The sequence below is a fragment of the Protopterus annectens genome, chromosome 9.part0, assembly GCF_019279795.1.
Source record: "Protopterus annectens isolate FY-2018-M chromosome 9.part0, PAN1.0, whole genome shotgun sequence".
Lineage (NCBI taxonomy): Eukaryota > Metazoa > Chordata > Ceratodontiformes > Protopteridae > Protopterus > Protopterus annectens.
In genome coordinates this window covers 1,311,878,726-1,311,898,635 of record NC_056743.1, presented here as the reverse complement: position 1 = coordinate 1,311,898,635, position 19,910 = coordinate 1,311,878,726, and the positions used below count along the sequence as shown (strand labels likewise).

The window sequence follows — 19,910 nt, the reverse complement described above, 5'->3', positions numbered from 1 at the left end:
ACAGATTCCAAGCTGGCACCTGTGAAGCTGTTATTAGGCTTTCCAGTGATCAGCAATCTCAAGGAAATAATGTTCATATGCTCTTTCTATCGCCAGGAGCAAAACAGAAGCACTAATCCCAAGATAACTACTGAGAGGCAGAATATGGGCTCTCCAATAATTGGTGGTCTTGAAGTAGCTGTTGCAGTTTTTAAAGCTAAGATGAAAAAAAGATGGGTTGCTATCCTCAGAGCTACATGTGTACTAAGCAGTTAGACAAGAAAGAAGAGGTAACATAAGCTTTAGCTATCCAGGTGGAGAGCCACTGATGTTAAAAGAGCACATTAGTTTGGAAGGGGGTGGACACATTGTGTTCTGGTTTTATGGGATACAACGGGATGGCCAACAAATTTAAATAGCTGAAGTTGATTGATTTCACAAAATGATAATTTTGTCCTTGCTCAAAATAAATAGCCAATGAAAGAGGACAGTTATGTGGTCAAATTAATATGAGGGGCAGGCAACTAGAAAGAGAGTTGAGTTTAAAAATACAACAGCATCAGGGTGGGAAGGTGTGGAAACATTTAATTTGTGTGTGACTCGCAAGATACACAGCCGTGGTCTCTTTCCTTGTGAAGATATGCAGTTAAAAGCAGAATACAAGAAAAACACAGTGTAAAGAAAATAAATCTCAATATAGAAAACAGAAGAAGCCAATGAAGTAATGCAAAATACAAGAAAGCAAAAACAAAGTAACATTTCCCTTATTAAGGTCAGTGGCACAATGCCAAGGTAATCCTATGGGCTAGGCTTGTAAAAGGTTCCAGGGTCATTAGCCTAGTACACACCTATGAACCTATGAACAGCAAGTTGTGTCAGAATCTGTGTGAGCTTTTCCAGTAAAATTTAACTTACAGGCATTATTAAAATGACCCTTGCATCACTGAAGCTATGTGAATATTTTATATTGGCTTACATGTTTTATCAGCTATATTCCTTATCTCCTTAAAGCCATTCTTTGGTTCCATTTCTTGCCAAAGTAGGTATGAGAAACCATCTCCAGAGATTCCTCCTGTAGCTGCAGAGAGTTCATCTCAAGCTGTAGCTAGTAAAACCATCATCTGATTACTTCAGTATTGTTAAGATACTAATAATATCCCTCTCCTTTATTCCAGGAAGTGTATGCTAACCACCACAACCTTTCATCTCAGTACTTTAGTTGTCCTACACTGCACATAAGTTAAGAGGTTTTGGAGTTTGTATATCTAAGAATGCCAGAACTGTAGATGACATCATGCACTACAGTCACCGGCAAATCACTGTAGTTGTACCTCCCTCAAGTCTGGCAGACATTATAACTTGCAATTTACCTTTATTATTCTGACCTCTGCAGCAGGTATTTTGTCCCAGGCAAACCTGATAAAGCTTCAGCTTGTCAATATTCTTGCATTTAGAACAGGAAACCTAAGATCCAGCTGATCCCAAATCAGCACCCTGTACCATGTAAGATAAGTGCTGACAAGCACCTGTTGTCATACTTCCTTTATTAACAGATTTAAAGTGCATGCATAGCAGCAAACGCAATTTGGTCACACTGGAAATGTTGCTTAAATTCCTGTTTAATTGTTTTTGTTTATAGCTGCATGACCGCATTCTTTGTGTCAAACCTATCATCAGTAGTTTTAAGTATTGTTATTTAAAGCAATATATCACTTTTTGCCTTATACTAATCTTTGCATTATACTGGTCTCTGTACATTTTTGATAACCATGCTTTATTGTATTTTATTGATTTTGTTTAGTTGTACATTACTGTTTCAGACTGATGCTCACCTTAACTCTTCATTTTCTGCCAGCTACGTCATGACTGAGAAAGGTGCCATAATGACCTAGTATACTTACCAGCAGATGTATAAATAAACAAGTAAATAAATATTAAATGAAGTACTGACTTGTGATTTAATTTTCTTCTTAACATTTTATTACTCATTTTTTTTATTTAATTTCGTCTTAACGTCAAGATTGCAACCTTGTCAACATGATATCTGTTTCACTGGTAACATAACGGCACAAGGAAACAAGTACATTGTTTAAGGTAAAAATTGTCTAGAAATCATGAATACATTTTCATGTGAGTGGCTTTATATTGATTTTTTTTTATTTCAATTTATCAAAACTCCATTGTTTTCAATTGTGTAAATTCGAAGTGCACTTGAGAATGGAATTCGTCTCTGTTCTTTATTGCAGTGTAACCATGGAGCTGGTATACATAAGTCAGGGCAGGTACAGAGAAACATGTCTCTCTGCAAAACCATTTTGTGTGCTTTTATTGTTTTTCAAGCTGGCTTCTCAACGTTACAGAAAAAAAATTGATAGAGCTTGACGTTGTTTAGAATTTACTTAAACCAAAATATTAAAACCAGTCTCCGAAGGAGTCTACCAATACATGAAATGTGGACTGAGTGTAATAAAATATAAAACAAGTTTAATTTAGCACTTTCATTAGACTATAACAAATGACTTCTTTCTTATCCACTTGCCTAACCCTTATACAAACCCTAAAACACACATAGTTGCACACACACTAAGTCTGGCTTCTACTGAAGTCCCGGCACTCATAATGCTATGCACCAACAGACTGAAAAAAGTCAGTAACTCAGGAGAAGAGTGAATCTTGAACATTGCTCTTCTCTTTTAAACATCTTTTTTTTTTTGCTGTGGAGTAAGCCCCACCTACACCCCCTGAACTTATATTTATCAACTCTGAGATTGCCATACCTCAGGAAAAAAGTTATATATTGGGAAATTGCCACCTCAGACTTGATATATGCAAGTCCGTTTTTTTGGTCAATCAGTCTCCATGTACAGCAAATCAAGACATTTCAAATGGTTACCACTAAATCTATCTCCTTACCTAACTCTTATCCTATCCTTGAAACACTCACACTTGCACACTTATTAAATCCATCCCCTTTCCTAACCCTTACCATAAACCTAAAGCACCCACACTTTCACACACACTAAATCTATCTCCTTATCTAAACCTAATCTTAACACTAAAATACTTACACACTCACAGTGCACATTAAATCTATACCTTTACCTAACCCTTACCGTAACATGAAAACACACACACTCGTACACAAACTCCCAGCCCCAGCAGTTATCTTTGCTAACAAACCTGGAAGTCGCCAAATAAAACATATGAGCAAACAGCCCTTCACTCAAAATGGACTACAGTTCACTAGTATGTGAACTGTAATGATACACGCGCGCGCACACACACACACACACACACACACATAGATATATATATATATATATATATATATATATATATATATATATATATATATATATATATATATATATACATACAGTGTAATGAAAAAGTATTTGCCCACTTCCTGATTTCTTATTTTTTTGCATGTTTGTCATACTTAAATGTTTCAGATCATCAAACAAATGTAAATATTAGATAAAGATAACCCAAGTAAACACAAAATGCAGTTTTTAAGTGATAATTTCATTTATTAAGGATAAAAAACTATCCAAACCTACATGGCCCTATGTGAAAAAGTAATTGCCCCTTAAACCTAATAACTGGTTGTGCCACCCTTAGCAGCAACAACTGCAATCAAGTGTTTGTGATAACTGGCAATGAGTCTTTCACATTGCTGTTGAGGAATTTTGGGCCACTCTTCTTTGCAGAATTGTTTTAATTCAGCCATATTGGAGGACATCTGAGCATGAACTGCCTTTTCAAGGTCATGCCACAGCATCTCAATTGGATTCAAGTTCGGACTTTGACTAGGCCACTCCAAAAGCAGCCCCAGACCATCACACTACCACCACCATGTTTGACTGTTGGCATGATGTTCTTTTTCTGAAATGCTGTGTTAATTTTACACCAGATGTAATGGGATGCACACCTCCCAAAAAGTTAAATTTTTGTTTCATCAGTCCACAGAATATTTTCCTAAACTTCTTGGGGATCATCAAGATGTTTTTGGCAAACATGAGACAAGCCTTTATGTTCTTTTTGGTCAGCAGTGGTTTTCACCTTGGAACTCTGCCCTGCATGCCATTTTTGCCCGTCTCTCTCTTATGGTTGAGTCATGAACACTGACCTTAACTGAGGCAAGTGAGGCCTGCAGTTCTTTAGATGTTGTTCTGGGTTCTTTTGTGACCTCTTGGATGAGTCGTCAGTGCACTCTTGGGGTAATTTTTGTAGGCTGGCCACTCCTGGGAAGGTTCACCACTGTTCCATGTTTTCTCCATTTGTGGATAATGGCTCTCACCATGGTTCGCAGGAGTCCCAAAGCTTTAGAAATGGCTTTGTAACCTTTTTCAGACTGATAGATGTCAATTACTTTGTCTCTCATCTGTTCTGGAACTTCTTTAGATCATGACATGAATTTCTTTAGATCGTGGCATGATCTCTTCCTTTTTGGGATCTTTTGGCCTACTTCACTTGGTCTGACAGGTTCTATTTAAGTGATCTCTTGATTCAACAGGTTTGGCAGTAATCAGGCCTGGGTGTAGCTAGTGAAATTGAACTCAGCTTTCCCAAAAATGTGATTAACCACAGTTACTTCATGATTTAACAAGGGGGGCAATTAGTTTTTCACATAGGGCCATGTAGGTTTGGATATTTTTTTTTTCCTTAATAAATAAAACCATCACCTAAAAACTGCATTTTGTGTTTACTTGGGTTATCTTTGTTTAATATTTGCCTAATATTTAAATTTGTTTGATGATCTGAAACATTTAAGTGTGACAAACATGCAAAAAAATAAGAAATCAGGAAGGGGGCAAATATTTTTTTCAATATACTGTATATATATATATATATATATATATATATATATATATATATATATGTGTGTGTGTGTGTGTGTGTGTGTGTGTGTGTGTGTGTGTACTGATGAAACTTTAAGTATCTTACCAGCATGCTGTATTGTAAAAAGATATTAAAAAGCTGTAAAATTTTCATAGTAATGTTATAAATATGCATGCTGTTTTAAAACAAGGAGTAAGAGTACAAAACATACGGGATTCTAAGATGCATCACAATTAGTGTCTGATATTACTTATGAGATACTGTCGCAAATCACATATTCACATTTTTTTCAAAAGAATTACAACAAACACTACTTCCAAGAAACTGCAATATAGTTTGTTTATGAAGTTAATACAGTCTCCTCTTTATGTCAATACCAAGGGTGCAGTACTTAGAATATTTTCCAGGATGTTCCTTTTATATATTTTATGGCCAATGTGTATTAATTAAATTCTCCCCACAAAAATTTTTTTTGCATCTTTCTAGACTTTTCTTAATGATTTAGTCAGAGTTATTTCAGTTTGTGATGTGTTGAGCCTTGCCCCTTGGTAGAATAAAAGCAGAATCTTGTTTATTTTTGGTTGCTATAATTCCAAGTTTATATCTAAATGGTTTATTTGTCTATAAACAGTGCAATAAGACCTTCTCTTTGGTGGGTTATCTAGCTTTGGCACTGATTATCACCATGTGAACGTATCCTTCTTCCCAGACCATAGTTACATATAAACCATTAGTTTGGAATCTGCAGCTTCAGCTACAGTGACAGGAAAGTGAATGCAGTAATGTAGCAGCAAGATTGCCCAAAAGCATGACAAACACACTGTGAGTTATTAATAAATCAGTATTTTTTATAAAGAAAAGGATATGAAACTAAAATTTCACATCCTCATTTGTTTGTACATCTGGAGGAAATGACTTGCCGTATCCTTTTAAAGTCTGCTACAAAAAAAAAAAATAGCAGTTTTTATTTGGATCCTGCAGCTTCTCATCATAACTCAAAGATGATATTTTACCTGCTTCTCTTGGCTTTTGGGGCACAGACCACAGGTAAGTGAAGTCCTTTGCTTTTATTTAGGCCTTGGAGGTGTATAATGACAAGCAGAAAGGACACATAAAAACATTTATTTCATTTTGAACATATTTGTGAGCTTACCTGTCAAGTGTACCTCATTACAAGGAATGTTTTTCTTTTGGGTTCTTAAAAAAGTTAATGTTCCTCGAAGTTCCACATTGAAACAGTCTGTCACACATTCAGTGTTAGCAATTTTTTTTAACTGATATTCATGGCAAATTGAACTATATTATATTAATTTATTAAAATAACTATTCTATAAGTAAAAATATCACGTTAACCATTCCATGAACTTCCTAGTAGAAGCTGTTAGTAAGTTGTCATTTTGCCCATTTGTTCCACATTATGAGAGGTAGTGTTCCTCATTTAGGAGATGGCAGGTTGAGGGCTATGTTTGTGAGCCTCACATCCAAATCAGGTCAGAAGGAGTATCCTGGGTTCACATTTTGCTTGACAGATGCTGTACCACTGAGTATTTTCAGGAAGACAGACCTGTTGTTTGTGATAGTTACATTCCAAATTCAAGGCAGACTGGAACTCTATGATTTTATGGAGAGCTCTGCACCTAAAGACTCATCTCTTATTCAGATAGTTGGTAAAATAACTAGCATTTCTGTTAGTTAAAAATGGCTAGAAACCATAGCAAACAGCACAAAAGAAATAAATATCATAAACACACCTATAAAACAATTTTTGAATCATTAGTAACTTAGTAACAGTACCATATGTTAGTACTAAATGTTAATTTCCACACTAGTAACAATCCATTGATCACAAAGCTTTTAGGGAAATAAGCTGCCATTCATACAGTCTCATACCTTATAGCCGCAATCAGTCACATTCTGAAATTGCTTTGCATGTTACAAGATGAGTTGCACAGGTCCCTGCAAGATGAATGCTCTGGTTGTTTCAGTGCATAGTTATAACAGCCCTTGCCACTACAGGTAACATGATTCAGTCCACAGACTTTTGTGAGATAATGTCAACACAAACCATAAAGCAGTGTTTTCTGGAAGTGCAACTTCCAAATTGTTTGCCGCAGTGAATGTCTGCCTTAGTTCCCTCTCGCTTGGGCAGAACTAGAAGTTTTTAATCAAAAATCCCTAAACCATGCTGCAAGTATGTTAACATGCCTTTTCTACCCTTATTTCCTCGAAATCTATTCCACTGTGAAGCCCTATCCCTGATCCCTGTTCCTAGTAATGTTTAATTCAATAGCTATTTTCCTAATTAAATCAAGACAAAATAGTGACCATTTAGCAAATATCTACATCAGCCCAGCTTTAAGAATAACATCCTGCATCTATAAATACAGCCCCATGGTTCGTTTTAAGGAGAGAAATCTCTCTTTTAGTTGCACAGAGGAAGGTAGCACCATGTGTCCCCAAACTGCTCCAGCCAGTTCCCTCAATGTCTATACTTGCTGTCTTACTAACCTCATAATACATTCTTAACCACAGTTAACAAGGGACATTCTACAGTAGTGTTCAAGACATGAGGCATGTTTATATCCAATAATTTTGTTGTTTATAGTGGGTCTGGAAGTTTGCCTGTATAGTGGCTGTTACCTGAGATTATATTACCACCTAACATACTTACCTCTAACTTTTGCAATAAAGGGTGTGCACTGTTACTCACCTGCCAAAGTTGATACAGCGGAAATTCATTGTGATACAGCAGTCACTATGGGAAGGTAAATCACCATCTTAACCAAAGTATACAGTACCACCCCCAGCAGCCTCTTTGTCTATTTCAGCAATATGAAATGGTGGAGCAGTTTGTGTTACTTGACCAACAAAGTTCATTCATGGCAAACAGCATTTTTTTCTAAAAGGATTAAATGGGTATATGTCACTTAACATAGTCTACAAACAAGAGAATCACTAAAATCATGCAAAGACATAGAAATTCATAAGGAAAACAGAAATGTGGAAAAAAACAGATTGAGCACTATGTAAGGGTACTACTTGGCTATATAAAATACACTGCTGCATAAATAGAAAGAAAGGGCAACAAATTTGAAGTAAAACACTGATCACCATCCTACACTCCACTCAGATAATTACCTAGAAAGCAACTGTTTGATCAAAAAAATCAAAAACTCAATCTGCAAACAAGTGAAATAAAACAAAAGTGCAGGGAGAGTGAAAATGGCATTAATGCCCCTGGAAAAATATTAGTCTTCGATCAACAAACAGTTCACCTTGATTAACTGTGCTGTCAAATATTTCTGTTTCACTTAATGCATTCCACTGTGTAATATGTAAGGAAACAACATAGCCTCAAATCAGAAAGGATATTAGGTAAGTGCTGTGAATGTGTAAGTTCACTAATGCTGGCCCTGGCCTTTTGAAAACAATCATTCAAATCTATATAATTTTGCATATCAAGTGGATTGTATGATTTGTGCATGCTATTACACGAGTGAAAACTCATTTTTTTCAAACATGAGATGTCTTGCCCTGTGCAAGTGGTATTACGTCTCTGTTATCTTCACTGTCTGTCTGGCTGAATCTCACCTAGGTTCATAGGTTCATAGGATGATACTAGGATATTGGTCTGTAGGCCCTTATAAGCCTAGTCAAGAATTTCACCCATGTTCCCTCAAAGTCAGCACCTGTTTCCCCTGTCCAACAGGGACACAGGTGTGATCCCAGGGATATAGTTTTTGTTTCCCATCCAGTTGTCCAGGTTCCATTTGAAGAGGGCTAGAGAGGTACTCTGTTTGGCATGGAGAGGGAGTCTATTCCAAAGATGGGGGAATCTTTGGGACACAAATCTATCCCGCCAACAAGTTCTATTAATGTCACATACCAGGTTAAGGCCTTGTGTGCGGGTTGCACGAGTGGAGTTTGTGTTATGTATAAGCAGCAACTCCATCAAGGCTGGGTTTGAAATGGCCTTGTATGCCAGACACAAGTCACCTCTGAACAGTCTGTATGAGACTGAGTAGAGGGACAGGGCTTTTAGCCTACCTGTATAGGATAGGTGTTTGAGACCCTGGATTTTCCTGGTCAGGAACCTCTGTGGTCTCTCCAACTGCTGCATGTGTTTGACAAGGTACATGCCAAAGGGGGCATTGTACTCAATAATGGGTCTGATAAGGGAGAAGTACACGGCTGTTATGACCTCCTTGTTCCTGGATTAAATACCTTTAATTATGACATGGGCCATGTAGAAATCCTTCCAAACAATGGAGGCAACATGGTGGTCAAAAGTCAGGCTGCTATCAACCTTGGTGCCCAAGTCCCTCATGACTGATTGCTCAGTACATTGTTATTAATGTGATAATTAGTGGGGATGACATTTTTCCCCAAAGGGGATAATGATACATTTCTTGGCTTCAGTTTGAGGCCGTGCTTCTGGCACCAGTCATTAATTTGGGTAAGGCCCTCTTGGAGGATGTTTACATCACTAGGGGAATTTAAGACAGCACCCAGCTTGCAGTCATCTGCAAACTTGGTCAGCTACAGACCACTGGTTTTGGCTTGCACCTCAGAAAAGTATATCCCAAACAGTAGAGACTCCAAAATCTGATCTTTGGGGTACACCACTCATTATGGGTCTATTACTAGAGATAGCTTCCCCTACTTTGACTGAGTGGGTTCTATCAGTGAGCAGTTAGCTACACATCTGGTAATATATGGGTTGATGCCTAGCTGGGAGAGTTTATCAATTATGCCAGAGTGGGGAATAGTGTCAAAAGCTTTGGCTAGGTCAAAGTAGGCGGTGTGCACCGTCTTCCCCTTGTCCATGGCTTTGGTGACTGTTTCAAAGAAGTCAATCAAGTTTAACAGGCATGATCTCCCTTTGATAAAATCAAACTGTGTGAGGTCAAGCATTTGGAAGCTGCCAATATCCTTGTTTATAAGGTTATGATAATGCATTCCATGGTCTTGCAGATCAGACTAGTTAGGCTGATGGGCCTATAATTGCTTGGATCACCTTCTTTGCTGTGAAAATGGGGAATGCTTGTATCATACTACTTTAAATCTTCTGTTACATTGTCTTCCATCTCCCTTACCACATATATATATATATATATATATATATATATATATATATATATATATATATATATATATATATATATATATATATATATATATATAGGTCACCTTCATTTGCCCGACAGTTCATTTGCCCGCCAGAAATTGCAGGCAGCCCCATTGCCTGACAGTTCATTTGCCCGACAGTTCATTTGCCCGACAATTAGAAAAAGGCAAATAAAAGGTGTATGCCCTTTTCCCCACAGTAGTGTGATCCTGGAGTTAGAATCTATAGTTAGGTGGGGTGTGGGGGGGCAAACCCCCCATCTATTTTGGTTTTAGTGAACAAGAAAAAAACAAACTGGACAATATAAGACCAAAGAAGGTGGAGGCTTTGCCCCCCCCCAAACTATATAGTCTAACTCCAGGATCGCACTACTGTGGGGAAAAGGACATATACCTTTCATTTGCCTTTTTCTAATTGTCGGGCAAATGAACTGTCAGCCAAATGAACGTGATCCATACACACACAAACACACATATGTATATATATATATATATATATATATATATATATATATATATATATATATATATATATATATATATATATATATATATATATATATATATATGTATATATCCTCTGAACAGTCTCTGCTCTCTGCTACCCAAGTGTCCGATTCTCTTATGGCCACAAGAAGTGGACACAGTATTCCAGATAATGACTTACACTCTGTCCACTGACAGAATGACTGCAGTGTCTCATGAGATTACACTCGTAGCTGTATATCCCAGTATCCTCTTAGCTTTAACCATGGCTCTTTCACATTTTTGCATTATTCACCCTGGATCCCCTCAGCAAAATGTATTGCTTTTTACTTGTTTACACTTAACTCCAACTATCATTAGATTGCTTACCTTACAAACCTCGAAGGGCTTGACACAGATTACTACTGATATTAGTAACCACCAAAAAGTTACCTCAGGAATCATTCTGAACTTGCTGTCCAGTACTAACATTATATTTATTTATTCATTTGTTTATTGCGTTTGTTGACTAAGGCAGTCCAAATGGGCTGTGGTAGCCCCTTTTCTTCAGAGGCCTGTGGAGAAAAGTTCCAGTAACAAAACAGGCAATTTTATAAAGACAAAATGTAAAGCTGAAAGTTACAGTATAGACAGACATACAATAACTGAAAGGCAACTATACTACGGAAAATCTGCAATCAGCAAAACATAGAGTAATTACATATTAATATAAGGCAAGTTGGCATATACAATGAGGTTTAAAATGTCAGATCACAATTTTACATTTATGGGCTGGAGAAATTAGAGACAGGAGGTGTGGAGGATATGAGCAGGAAACCCAGATGAGGTAATAATAGTTTAAAGCAGAGAATAAGTGAGGAAAGGTGGGTAATGTATACATTTCTTAGGTGATACAGAGACAGAGAAAGTTGTAGTGAAGCTGACATAGCTATAGAACGCAATGAGTATAGGTTGAAATTTTACTGGAGGAAAAACCTGTCATGTGGGAAGTAGAGACAGTAGACAGTAAAAGTGGCAGCAAGGGCAAAGGGTTAGAACACAGTAGGAACATTACATTGAGAGTTTACTTTGTTGATGTTTATGGAGTAAGGAAATGTACAAGGGCTGGGGTATTCTAGCCCATGCAGCTGTAGGAGCATAGCCAAGGGTTTTAAATGTGTTCGTTTAGCACATTATTAAATCTGGATAGGTTGGTTCACTGTCTAATGATGGCAGGGTTAGAGTCCCAGATTTTAGAGATAATTTTAGTACAGGAACACGCCAGCACTAGTTAGTTATGGTTAATAGGGACTTGCCTGTGGAGTGGATTAACTCTGTATGGGTGAAGAGTTCCACTAAGGTTTGTAGTGCAGGAGAGTGCAGGGCAGATTTTTCATTTTAGATTAAACTATGATCAGTTGCTTACTGGGTGATAGAGAGATAGTATGTAAGTTCTAGCGAACCTGACTGTTTTAAGGGTAGGCAGTTGTAGGATTTAGCAGACTGGTTTAGAGGTGAGTTTATCTATCTTGATATAGCATTTTTCAGTTTGTGTTAGAGATTTCTGAAGGTTGGTGTAGATGGGAGGAGTGTATAGTTACGAAGGTAGGAGATAGTCAGAGATTGTTTTTTGGCAGTTGTTAGTTAAAACAGTTTATACTATGATGTAGAAGTCTAATTTTTCCGAAGGGTTTCTTGACAGCTTGTTGTACTTGAATGTCAAACTTTACGTTGTTATCTATAATAACATCAAGTAGCTTTGTGTGGGACACAAGTTTAATAAGAATGTTACTTGATGAACTGAAGGAGAAGTTATTTTTTCTAGAGGATACAGATTTTGGGGTGACAAGCAGTAACTTGGTTTTCTTATTCAACAAGAAGTAAGAAGTGGTGTGCCAGGTTTCCTATTAAAGAAAAAGCTTTTTGGGGTATTTTCCTAAAGTTCTTGGAGGTACTTAGCCATGTTTATCACGGCAGCATCATCTGCATACTGAATGACAGTTGTGTCATTAGTAACAGTATGACTTGCCTGTTGTTATCAGTGTAACACCATCTGCATACTGAATGACAGTTGTGTTATTAGTAACAGTATGACTTACCTGTTGTTATCAGTGTAACACCATCTGCATACTGAATGACAGTTGTGTTATTAGTAACAGTATGACTTACCTGTGGTTATCAGTGTAACACCATCAGCACACTGAATGACAGTTGTGTCATTAGTAACAGTATGACTTACCTGTTGTTATCAGTGCCACACCATCTGCATACTGAATGACAGTTGTGTTATTAGTAACAGTATGACTTACCTGTTGTTATCAGTGTAACACCATCTGCATACTGAATGACAGTTGTGTTATTAGCAACAGTATGACTTACCTGTGGTTATCAGTGTAACACCATCAGCACACTGAATGACAGTTGTGTCAGTAACAGTATGACTTACCTGTTGTTATCAGGGTAACACCATCAGCATACTGAGTGACAGTTGTGTTATTAGAGACAGTATGACTTACCTGTGGTTATCAGTGTAACACCATCTGCATACTGAATGACAGTTGTGTTATTAGCAACAGTATGACTTACATGTGGTTATCAGTGTGACACCATCAGCACACTGAATGACAGTTGTGTTATTAGTAACAGTATGACTCACCTGCTGTTATCAGTGTAACACCATCAGCATACTGAATGACAGTTGTGTTATTAGTAACAGTATGAGTTACCTGTTGTTATCAGTGTAACACCATCTGCATACTGAATGACAGTTATGTTATTAGCAACAATATGACTTACCTGTGGTTATCAGTGTAACACCATCAGCACACTGAATGACAGTTGTGTCATTAGTAACAGTATGACTTACCTGTTGTTATCAGTGTAACACCATCTGCATACTGAATGACAGTTGTGTTATTAGCAACAGTATGACTTACCTGTGGTTATCAGTGTAACACCATCAGCACACTGAATGACAGTTGTGTTATTAGAGACAGTATGACTTACCTGTGATTATCCATGTAACACCATCAGCATACTGAATGACAGTTGTGCCATTAGTAACAGTATGACTTACCTGTGGTTATCAGTGTAACACCATCTGCATACTGAATGACAGTTGTGTCATTAGTAACAGTAAGACTTACCTTTATCAGTGTAACACCATCAGCATACTGAATGACAGTTGTGTTATTAAAAGTATGACTTACCTGCAGTTATCAGTGTAACACCATCAGCATACTGAATGATAGTTGTGTCATTAGTAACAGTATGACTTACTTGTGGTTATCAGTGTAACATCAATAGCATGCAAAATATCAATTGTGTCATTAGTAGCAGTGTAGAGGCATTAATAAAACTGTTATAGAGTATGGGGCCCAAATCTGCACCTTATGGCACATTGCCTGAAATGAGGAGGAATGATGATTGTTTTTTTTTTTTTTTTATTTCCTGTAGACTATTAGAAAGGCAACCATGGAATCAGGTGAGATAAGAGATGTCAAGGCCAAGAGCAGATAATCTGTGGAGAAGAATCTAATGGGATACAGACCCAAACTTATTTTTATTTACTTAACATTTGTTTACCAGGAAAGTCCGACTTGGAACAACGTTAATTTTCAGTGGAGGCCCGGGGAGACTTAGATAAGTTAAGGAACAGTCAGGAAACAGAGTTTCCACACTCCGTGTGAAAGCTGATATGATGGGTAAAATTATGGAGAGCTGTGATAGTACTGTTGTGTGGCCTGTCGCTGTATGGGGCAGATGAGAGGAGGTTGTTATCTAATAAATGTTTAAAAAGTTGGGACTGCGTGTGCTGCTCATGGATTTTTGAGAATGGTACCTGGCATACATATGCCTAACAGAAACAGTCTCTGCCCTGTGCCTTTCAGCACCTCTGGTAACTGCCTTTTCTCCTACCAAATTTCCTCTGGCAGCTATTCTGTTCCTCAAGTCATCCGAACAGTTTTGTCACCATCTCATCATTTATCACCTTCTCCTACTGTTCCTATATATTCAGCACCTCTGGTGACTGCCATTTCTCCAACCAAATTTCCTCTGGCAGCTATTCTGTTCTTCAGGTCATCCGAACAGTTTTGTCACCATCTCATCATTTATCACCTTCTCCTACTGTTCCTATATATACATTTATTGTGTGATATGGTGTCAAAGGTCGTCCTCAAATTCTGATACACTAGATTCACTGGACTCCCTCTGTCTACCTCTGAGGTGACCAAGTCATAGAAATGGATCAAGTTGAACAATAAGGGCCCTGCTCTACGAAACCAGTTTGCTACTCATCCTAGAAGCCATTAGCATTCCAGAAGCTCACCATAGTATAATTTTGATCAGGCTCCACATATCTTCAAATGTAAATCTTATTCTAGTTTCATACTGTATTCAAGTCTATTAATAGTTTTGTAATCAGGTTCACTGTTTAAGGTAATGTAACTCCTAAGTATTTTAATGATTGCTATTCCAGTTATATTTATAAGTTCAGTTGATTTACTAATGTGGCATTTGCCTTACTCTTATTACATTTCAGTTTAGAAATCCTTTCAAAAAAATGTAATGAATTAACTGCGTACTCTGTGGCTTAGGTAATGTAGGTTAATGTTCACAGTATAACTTCAGACAATGCTATTTCAGAATGACTCATCATAATCATTATTACGGACGGCACAGTGGTGCAGTGGTAGCATAGTCACATCGCATCAAGAGGTTCTCTGGTTTGATTCTTGGCTGGAGTGCCTTCTGTGTGGAGTCTGCATGTCCTCCCTGTGTTTGTGTGGGTTTTCTCCAGTTTCCTCCCACATTACAAAGACATGCATCTGGAGCATTTCGCCCCAGGGCTCCGCTGAAAATTGGCTTCATTCCAAGTTGGACTTTCCCAGTAAACTAAAATAAAATTATGTTTTTCCTATTATACATGGGAGTCATGATGTTTTGTCAAGTGTCACCACCTCTCTCAATTCAGAGCTACCATACTACCTTCTTTGGCAGTCATCATTACCTGTCACATTTCTTCCTTCACACAATCCATCCACTTCTTGACTGGGAATTCTAATCTCCCCTTTCTTTCTTTCTCTCCCAAAACTGCTTTAGCAAATCACCTTCTGTTTGCTGTACATCTGGAAGAATCATTATAATCTGTTCCCCTTTGCCATCTGTGCAACTGGAGCTACTTTGGCTTCCACTCTTACATCCTCATTTCTTCATCTGTCAGACAATGTACTCATGCTACCCAACATCAGCTCCATCAGGAACATCAACTCCATAACCTCAAGCATCTTCAACTACTCTGCCTTTACTGTCTAGATTTTATGTCATACAGCAACAATGGTCACACCACTGTTTCATACACCTTACTTTTCAGCTTCTTTGACACTCTTCTGTCACACACTACTCCTGACACTCTGTGCCAGTTGTCTGCAGCACCTCTGATTCTAGATTTAACCTACTCATTTAGACTTCCCTTCTTCTTAGCAACACCCCCATATATTTAAAGCTGTTAATATTATCTGCTGTTTTCTCTTCTATGTTAATTTTCAACTTCTCCTGATTTCCCCATTTGCTGCCATGACTATTGTTGTGTCTGTGCCCAGTTTCACCCCATGTGCCTTCAGTTTTACATTGCATTAACATTTCATTTTCTGAAGTTTTACACTGCGTTCTCCTATCTTTGTTGTTGTGTTGCTTTGTTTTCTACTGTCATTTGTTGAAGTTCCCGTTCAGAGTTTACTTGTAGTGTCACATGGTCTGTATACAGCAGCTTTGTTGATTTTCCCCCTCTGATATCTTTTCTGATGAAGTCCATTCCTAGTATAAGCAAGAATGGCCTCAGGCTCAGGCTGAACCCTGATGTACACCCACTCCCACTGGAAACCCCTCTGTACATCCAAACTCTGTCTGTACTTGTATCATTATAACATTTTGCATAACCTGGACTAATTCTAACAATATTACCAGAACGTCAAACCATCACAGGGCTGCAAAAGTCAGTCTTCTTGGGAACTTGTCATTTGCTTTTCCCAAGGCTAGGAATCATCTCCAATTTCTTCTCCATGATCTGTCTCACTAAAAACATCAGCTGAGTTGTACATCATCCTGACTTGAATCTGAAGTACTCACTTCACAGCTTACTTTCTGCTACTCAGTGTTTTGTTTACACATCACTGTTTCCAGCACTTTCATGCAGTATAACCGGAGGTCGATACCTCTGTACTGCTCACATTTGTGAACATCTCCTTTGTCCTTGTACACTAGTACTAGAAAGCTTATTTACAATCATCTGGTGGCTGAGCTCTGGGTTAATTAAAGGAGATCTCTGATTGTTAAGTGAATGATTGTAGCAGTAATAGAATGACCTGAGTACAGTTTGCTGCACAGTTTATGCAAGATTTCAAAACAAGTTACATTTGCAGTGTCATGCTACCCCAAGCAGTAGCACTATGCCCCAGTCCTCCTAGCTGCGTAGGCTAGTGGGGAATCATTGAGCCCGACACTAAATTACAAAATGCAACAGGGTTTGCAACCCTGCACTTCTTAGAAATTTTACATTGGTGTTCAACACAAATATAAAAAAACCTAAGTAATAGATGGCCCATTCAATTGAAAGGTCTTCCCAGTGTAGATCATATTCATCCTCTATGCTGATAGGGGAACTGCAGGTATTACATTGCAGAAACACCAATAGCCCACATTACTTGTACTAGCGTATAGGTAGACTTATTCTCCATGCTGTGAACATTTTGATTGACAGCCAAATAATTTTCTACATTTTAATTCTTGTAGGTAATGGAGATTATTCTGATCATTTTTCTTTTATTTTACTTCCCCACAGGACCTCTCTCACTGACTCTTCTACCTGCATACAATCCATCCATTCATTCAGTGAGACAGGAGCTTGGCATTCCCAGGCTAGGTGAGATGCCCTGGTTCATTCATTTCTGCCTGAAAATCCCTATTCACTCACTGATTCCGTCAGGTGGGAGGGTGTGAGCCAGCTTGTTGGCCTGCAGGTAGACCTAAGCTCCCCTGTGGAGAAGCTGGTCTACTGGTGAATCCTTGATCTTTACAGTATGCTGTCACTGTGAGGAATATACCTCCACATGTAGAATTCTCCAGTGTGTGCAGCTATACAAAGCCAGCACAGGGTCCCTAAAGCCATTCTCCACAGCATAACACCTAGTGCTCCTAAAAGGTGTCACCCAAGTGAGAAGACAGAGCCACATCCATTCCCCTACTATGGGTCACTTGGAAGATGCCACTCAGTCCTATTCTTTAGGGCCAGCTTGTATGGGTACTCAAGCCACTAATCAATATCCATCTGTGCCACAGAGATGGCTTAACTTGAATCACCTTTTCTGAGGTCATTTGGGCTTCAGTTCATTAGTACCACAACACAGTATATTCTCCCTGTATTTGCAAGTGTGATAATGAATGAATGACAGACGTATATCCAGTCAAGTATGTTTTATCATGTCTGATGAAGGGTTGGCACTCTGGGGGGGCTTCCAAATTCAAAGACATTCCACAGCTAAGCAGCTAAGCAGTGGGTTCACCTAGGTTCAGTCTATAACAGGAATATGTAATGAGATTAATTTGCATGTGATCTTACAGAAACACATTATATTGCAATGGCATAACATTTAACCCATTCAGTTGCTGCAAAAGAGTAGCATTAGAGAGTCTTAAGGGTCCCCACCTCCATGTATGACATCATGCAGCAGATGCTGCAGGTTTCCCACATATCACATCAGGATGGCAGAGGCCCTCTACAATGCTACCATAACTGTTCTACAATCCCAGCCTTTGTATATCATTAGCTCAAAAGACAAGAAAAAATATGACTAACATCTGTGGCTGGAAAAAAGGTTGATCCAGGTGAATCCCACTTTTATCTCTTTTCACCATTAGTAATCTCTTTAATTATTTAACTAATATTATTTTTTTTTCAGCATAATTGTACATATTTACTGTCCTAAATGTTTTATTTGATTATGTAAACAATAGCATTGCTAAATCACAAATTAGTTTGACACAAGCAGTAAATTGACAATGAGAAGAGTCATAAGTTAATAAAACAGCTTTGCACTTAGATTTAATACTTAAAAAACAACGCTCCCCCCCCCCCATGGGAAATGCTACTCCTCTCAGTTACAATAATGGCTTTGAAAGCCAATGGAAGCTTGAAGTTGTTCATAATTTCAATTTCTAAAGGCATATGCTCTGCTGCTTTTGATTTCTTTGTGACATTTTTGCTTTGTGGAAGAGGACTTAAACCATGTTTGAAATTTTGAAAATAACATGTACTTTCACACAAAAAGCATGATCCTAATTTTAACAAAAACACATTTTAATCATCATATGAACATGAATGTAAATTGACAAGCAATCATTCTACATTTAAAGTTAAGATTGAAGAGCTAAAATGGATTTCAGACTAAGAGGTTATGGTAAGGAATTATAACAAGAACTCTCATAATCGCTTAAAGAGCAAGCAATAGTTTACATGTAACTTATGATTCTGGTGCAGTTTGCAGTCATTATGGGAATTATGAAAGTGACTTACATCAGAGATTTAAAAATATATTTTTTTAGTATATTATTGGTTCTAAAGTTAGAATATTATTATTAAAGCTATTAAGAAATTGAAAATATTTCTGATATTAATGACTTTATGCAGCTGGAGGGTGATAAACTAAATGTGTTCATAAAACAGCATCCAATATCCAAACTATTTGGAAATGTAGACAGCTTCCCTCACAAATGTTACTCCATAAAAATGGTGCAGATCCATGCAATCATTATTCAACCTGTTCTTTAATTACATCTCTGGTTCTTCAATATCAATGCTAAGAAAAAGGATTATTCTGAGATCTGCACTTTTAAGGCATCTTTTGAAGAAAAACTAACAAAAGACTTCACAAAGGGATATATGAATTCCTTATGCATTATATAAACAATGATATGTTTGTGTTATTTGCATTTGCATGTTATGGACTGGATATATTGTATATTTCAGACAAAAAGGTTATGCATAGAGATAGAATACTTTAGATGGAGGACTATAAATGATACAGTCTTTCTTATGCTGTAGCTGTCCTTGAACTTAAAGAAGTGACTGATGTCAGGCCACATTTAGAATGCAGAACACTTATGTATTGCATTATGATTCTAGGAAGTTATAGTGTTTCTTGTATAAAAGCATAATAATAATGATTCTGTGTTAACAACCTGCAAGAGTATCTAAACAGGAAACACTTACTCATCTGTTTATTTTATCAAGCAATGAAAGTTGAAAAGATCGGTGTATTGACCATAATACATTTCATGTATTTATGTAAAATAAAACCAAGATTGCTCTAAGCCTAACTCCAAAACAGAAATCAAGTTCAAGGAACCATAACTACTTTATAGTTATGCATGGCAGGAGAGCAAATGCACTATATACATATATATATATATATATATATATATATATATATATATATATA

At 37.5% G+C, this 19,910-nt stretch overlaps 1 protein-coding gene across 1 annotated transcript in view; it reads left to right on the top strand.

The window, feature by feature from the left end:
• The first annotated feature begins 5,753 nt into the window (after positions 1–5,753).
• The window catches only part of LOC122812033 (prosaposin-like), a 162,794-nt gene continuing 148,637 nt past the window's right edge, over positions 5,754–19,910 (top strand). The window contains exon 1 of the mRNA XM_044084276.1: positions 5,754–5,868. Coding sequence (XP_043940211.1) covers positions 5,823–5,868 — 46 coding nt within the window. The 5' untranslated portion in view covers positions 5,754–5,822. The remainder of the gene's footprint in view (positions 5,869–19,910) is intronic.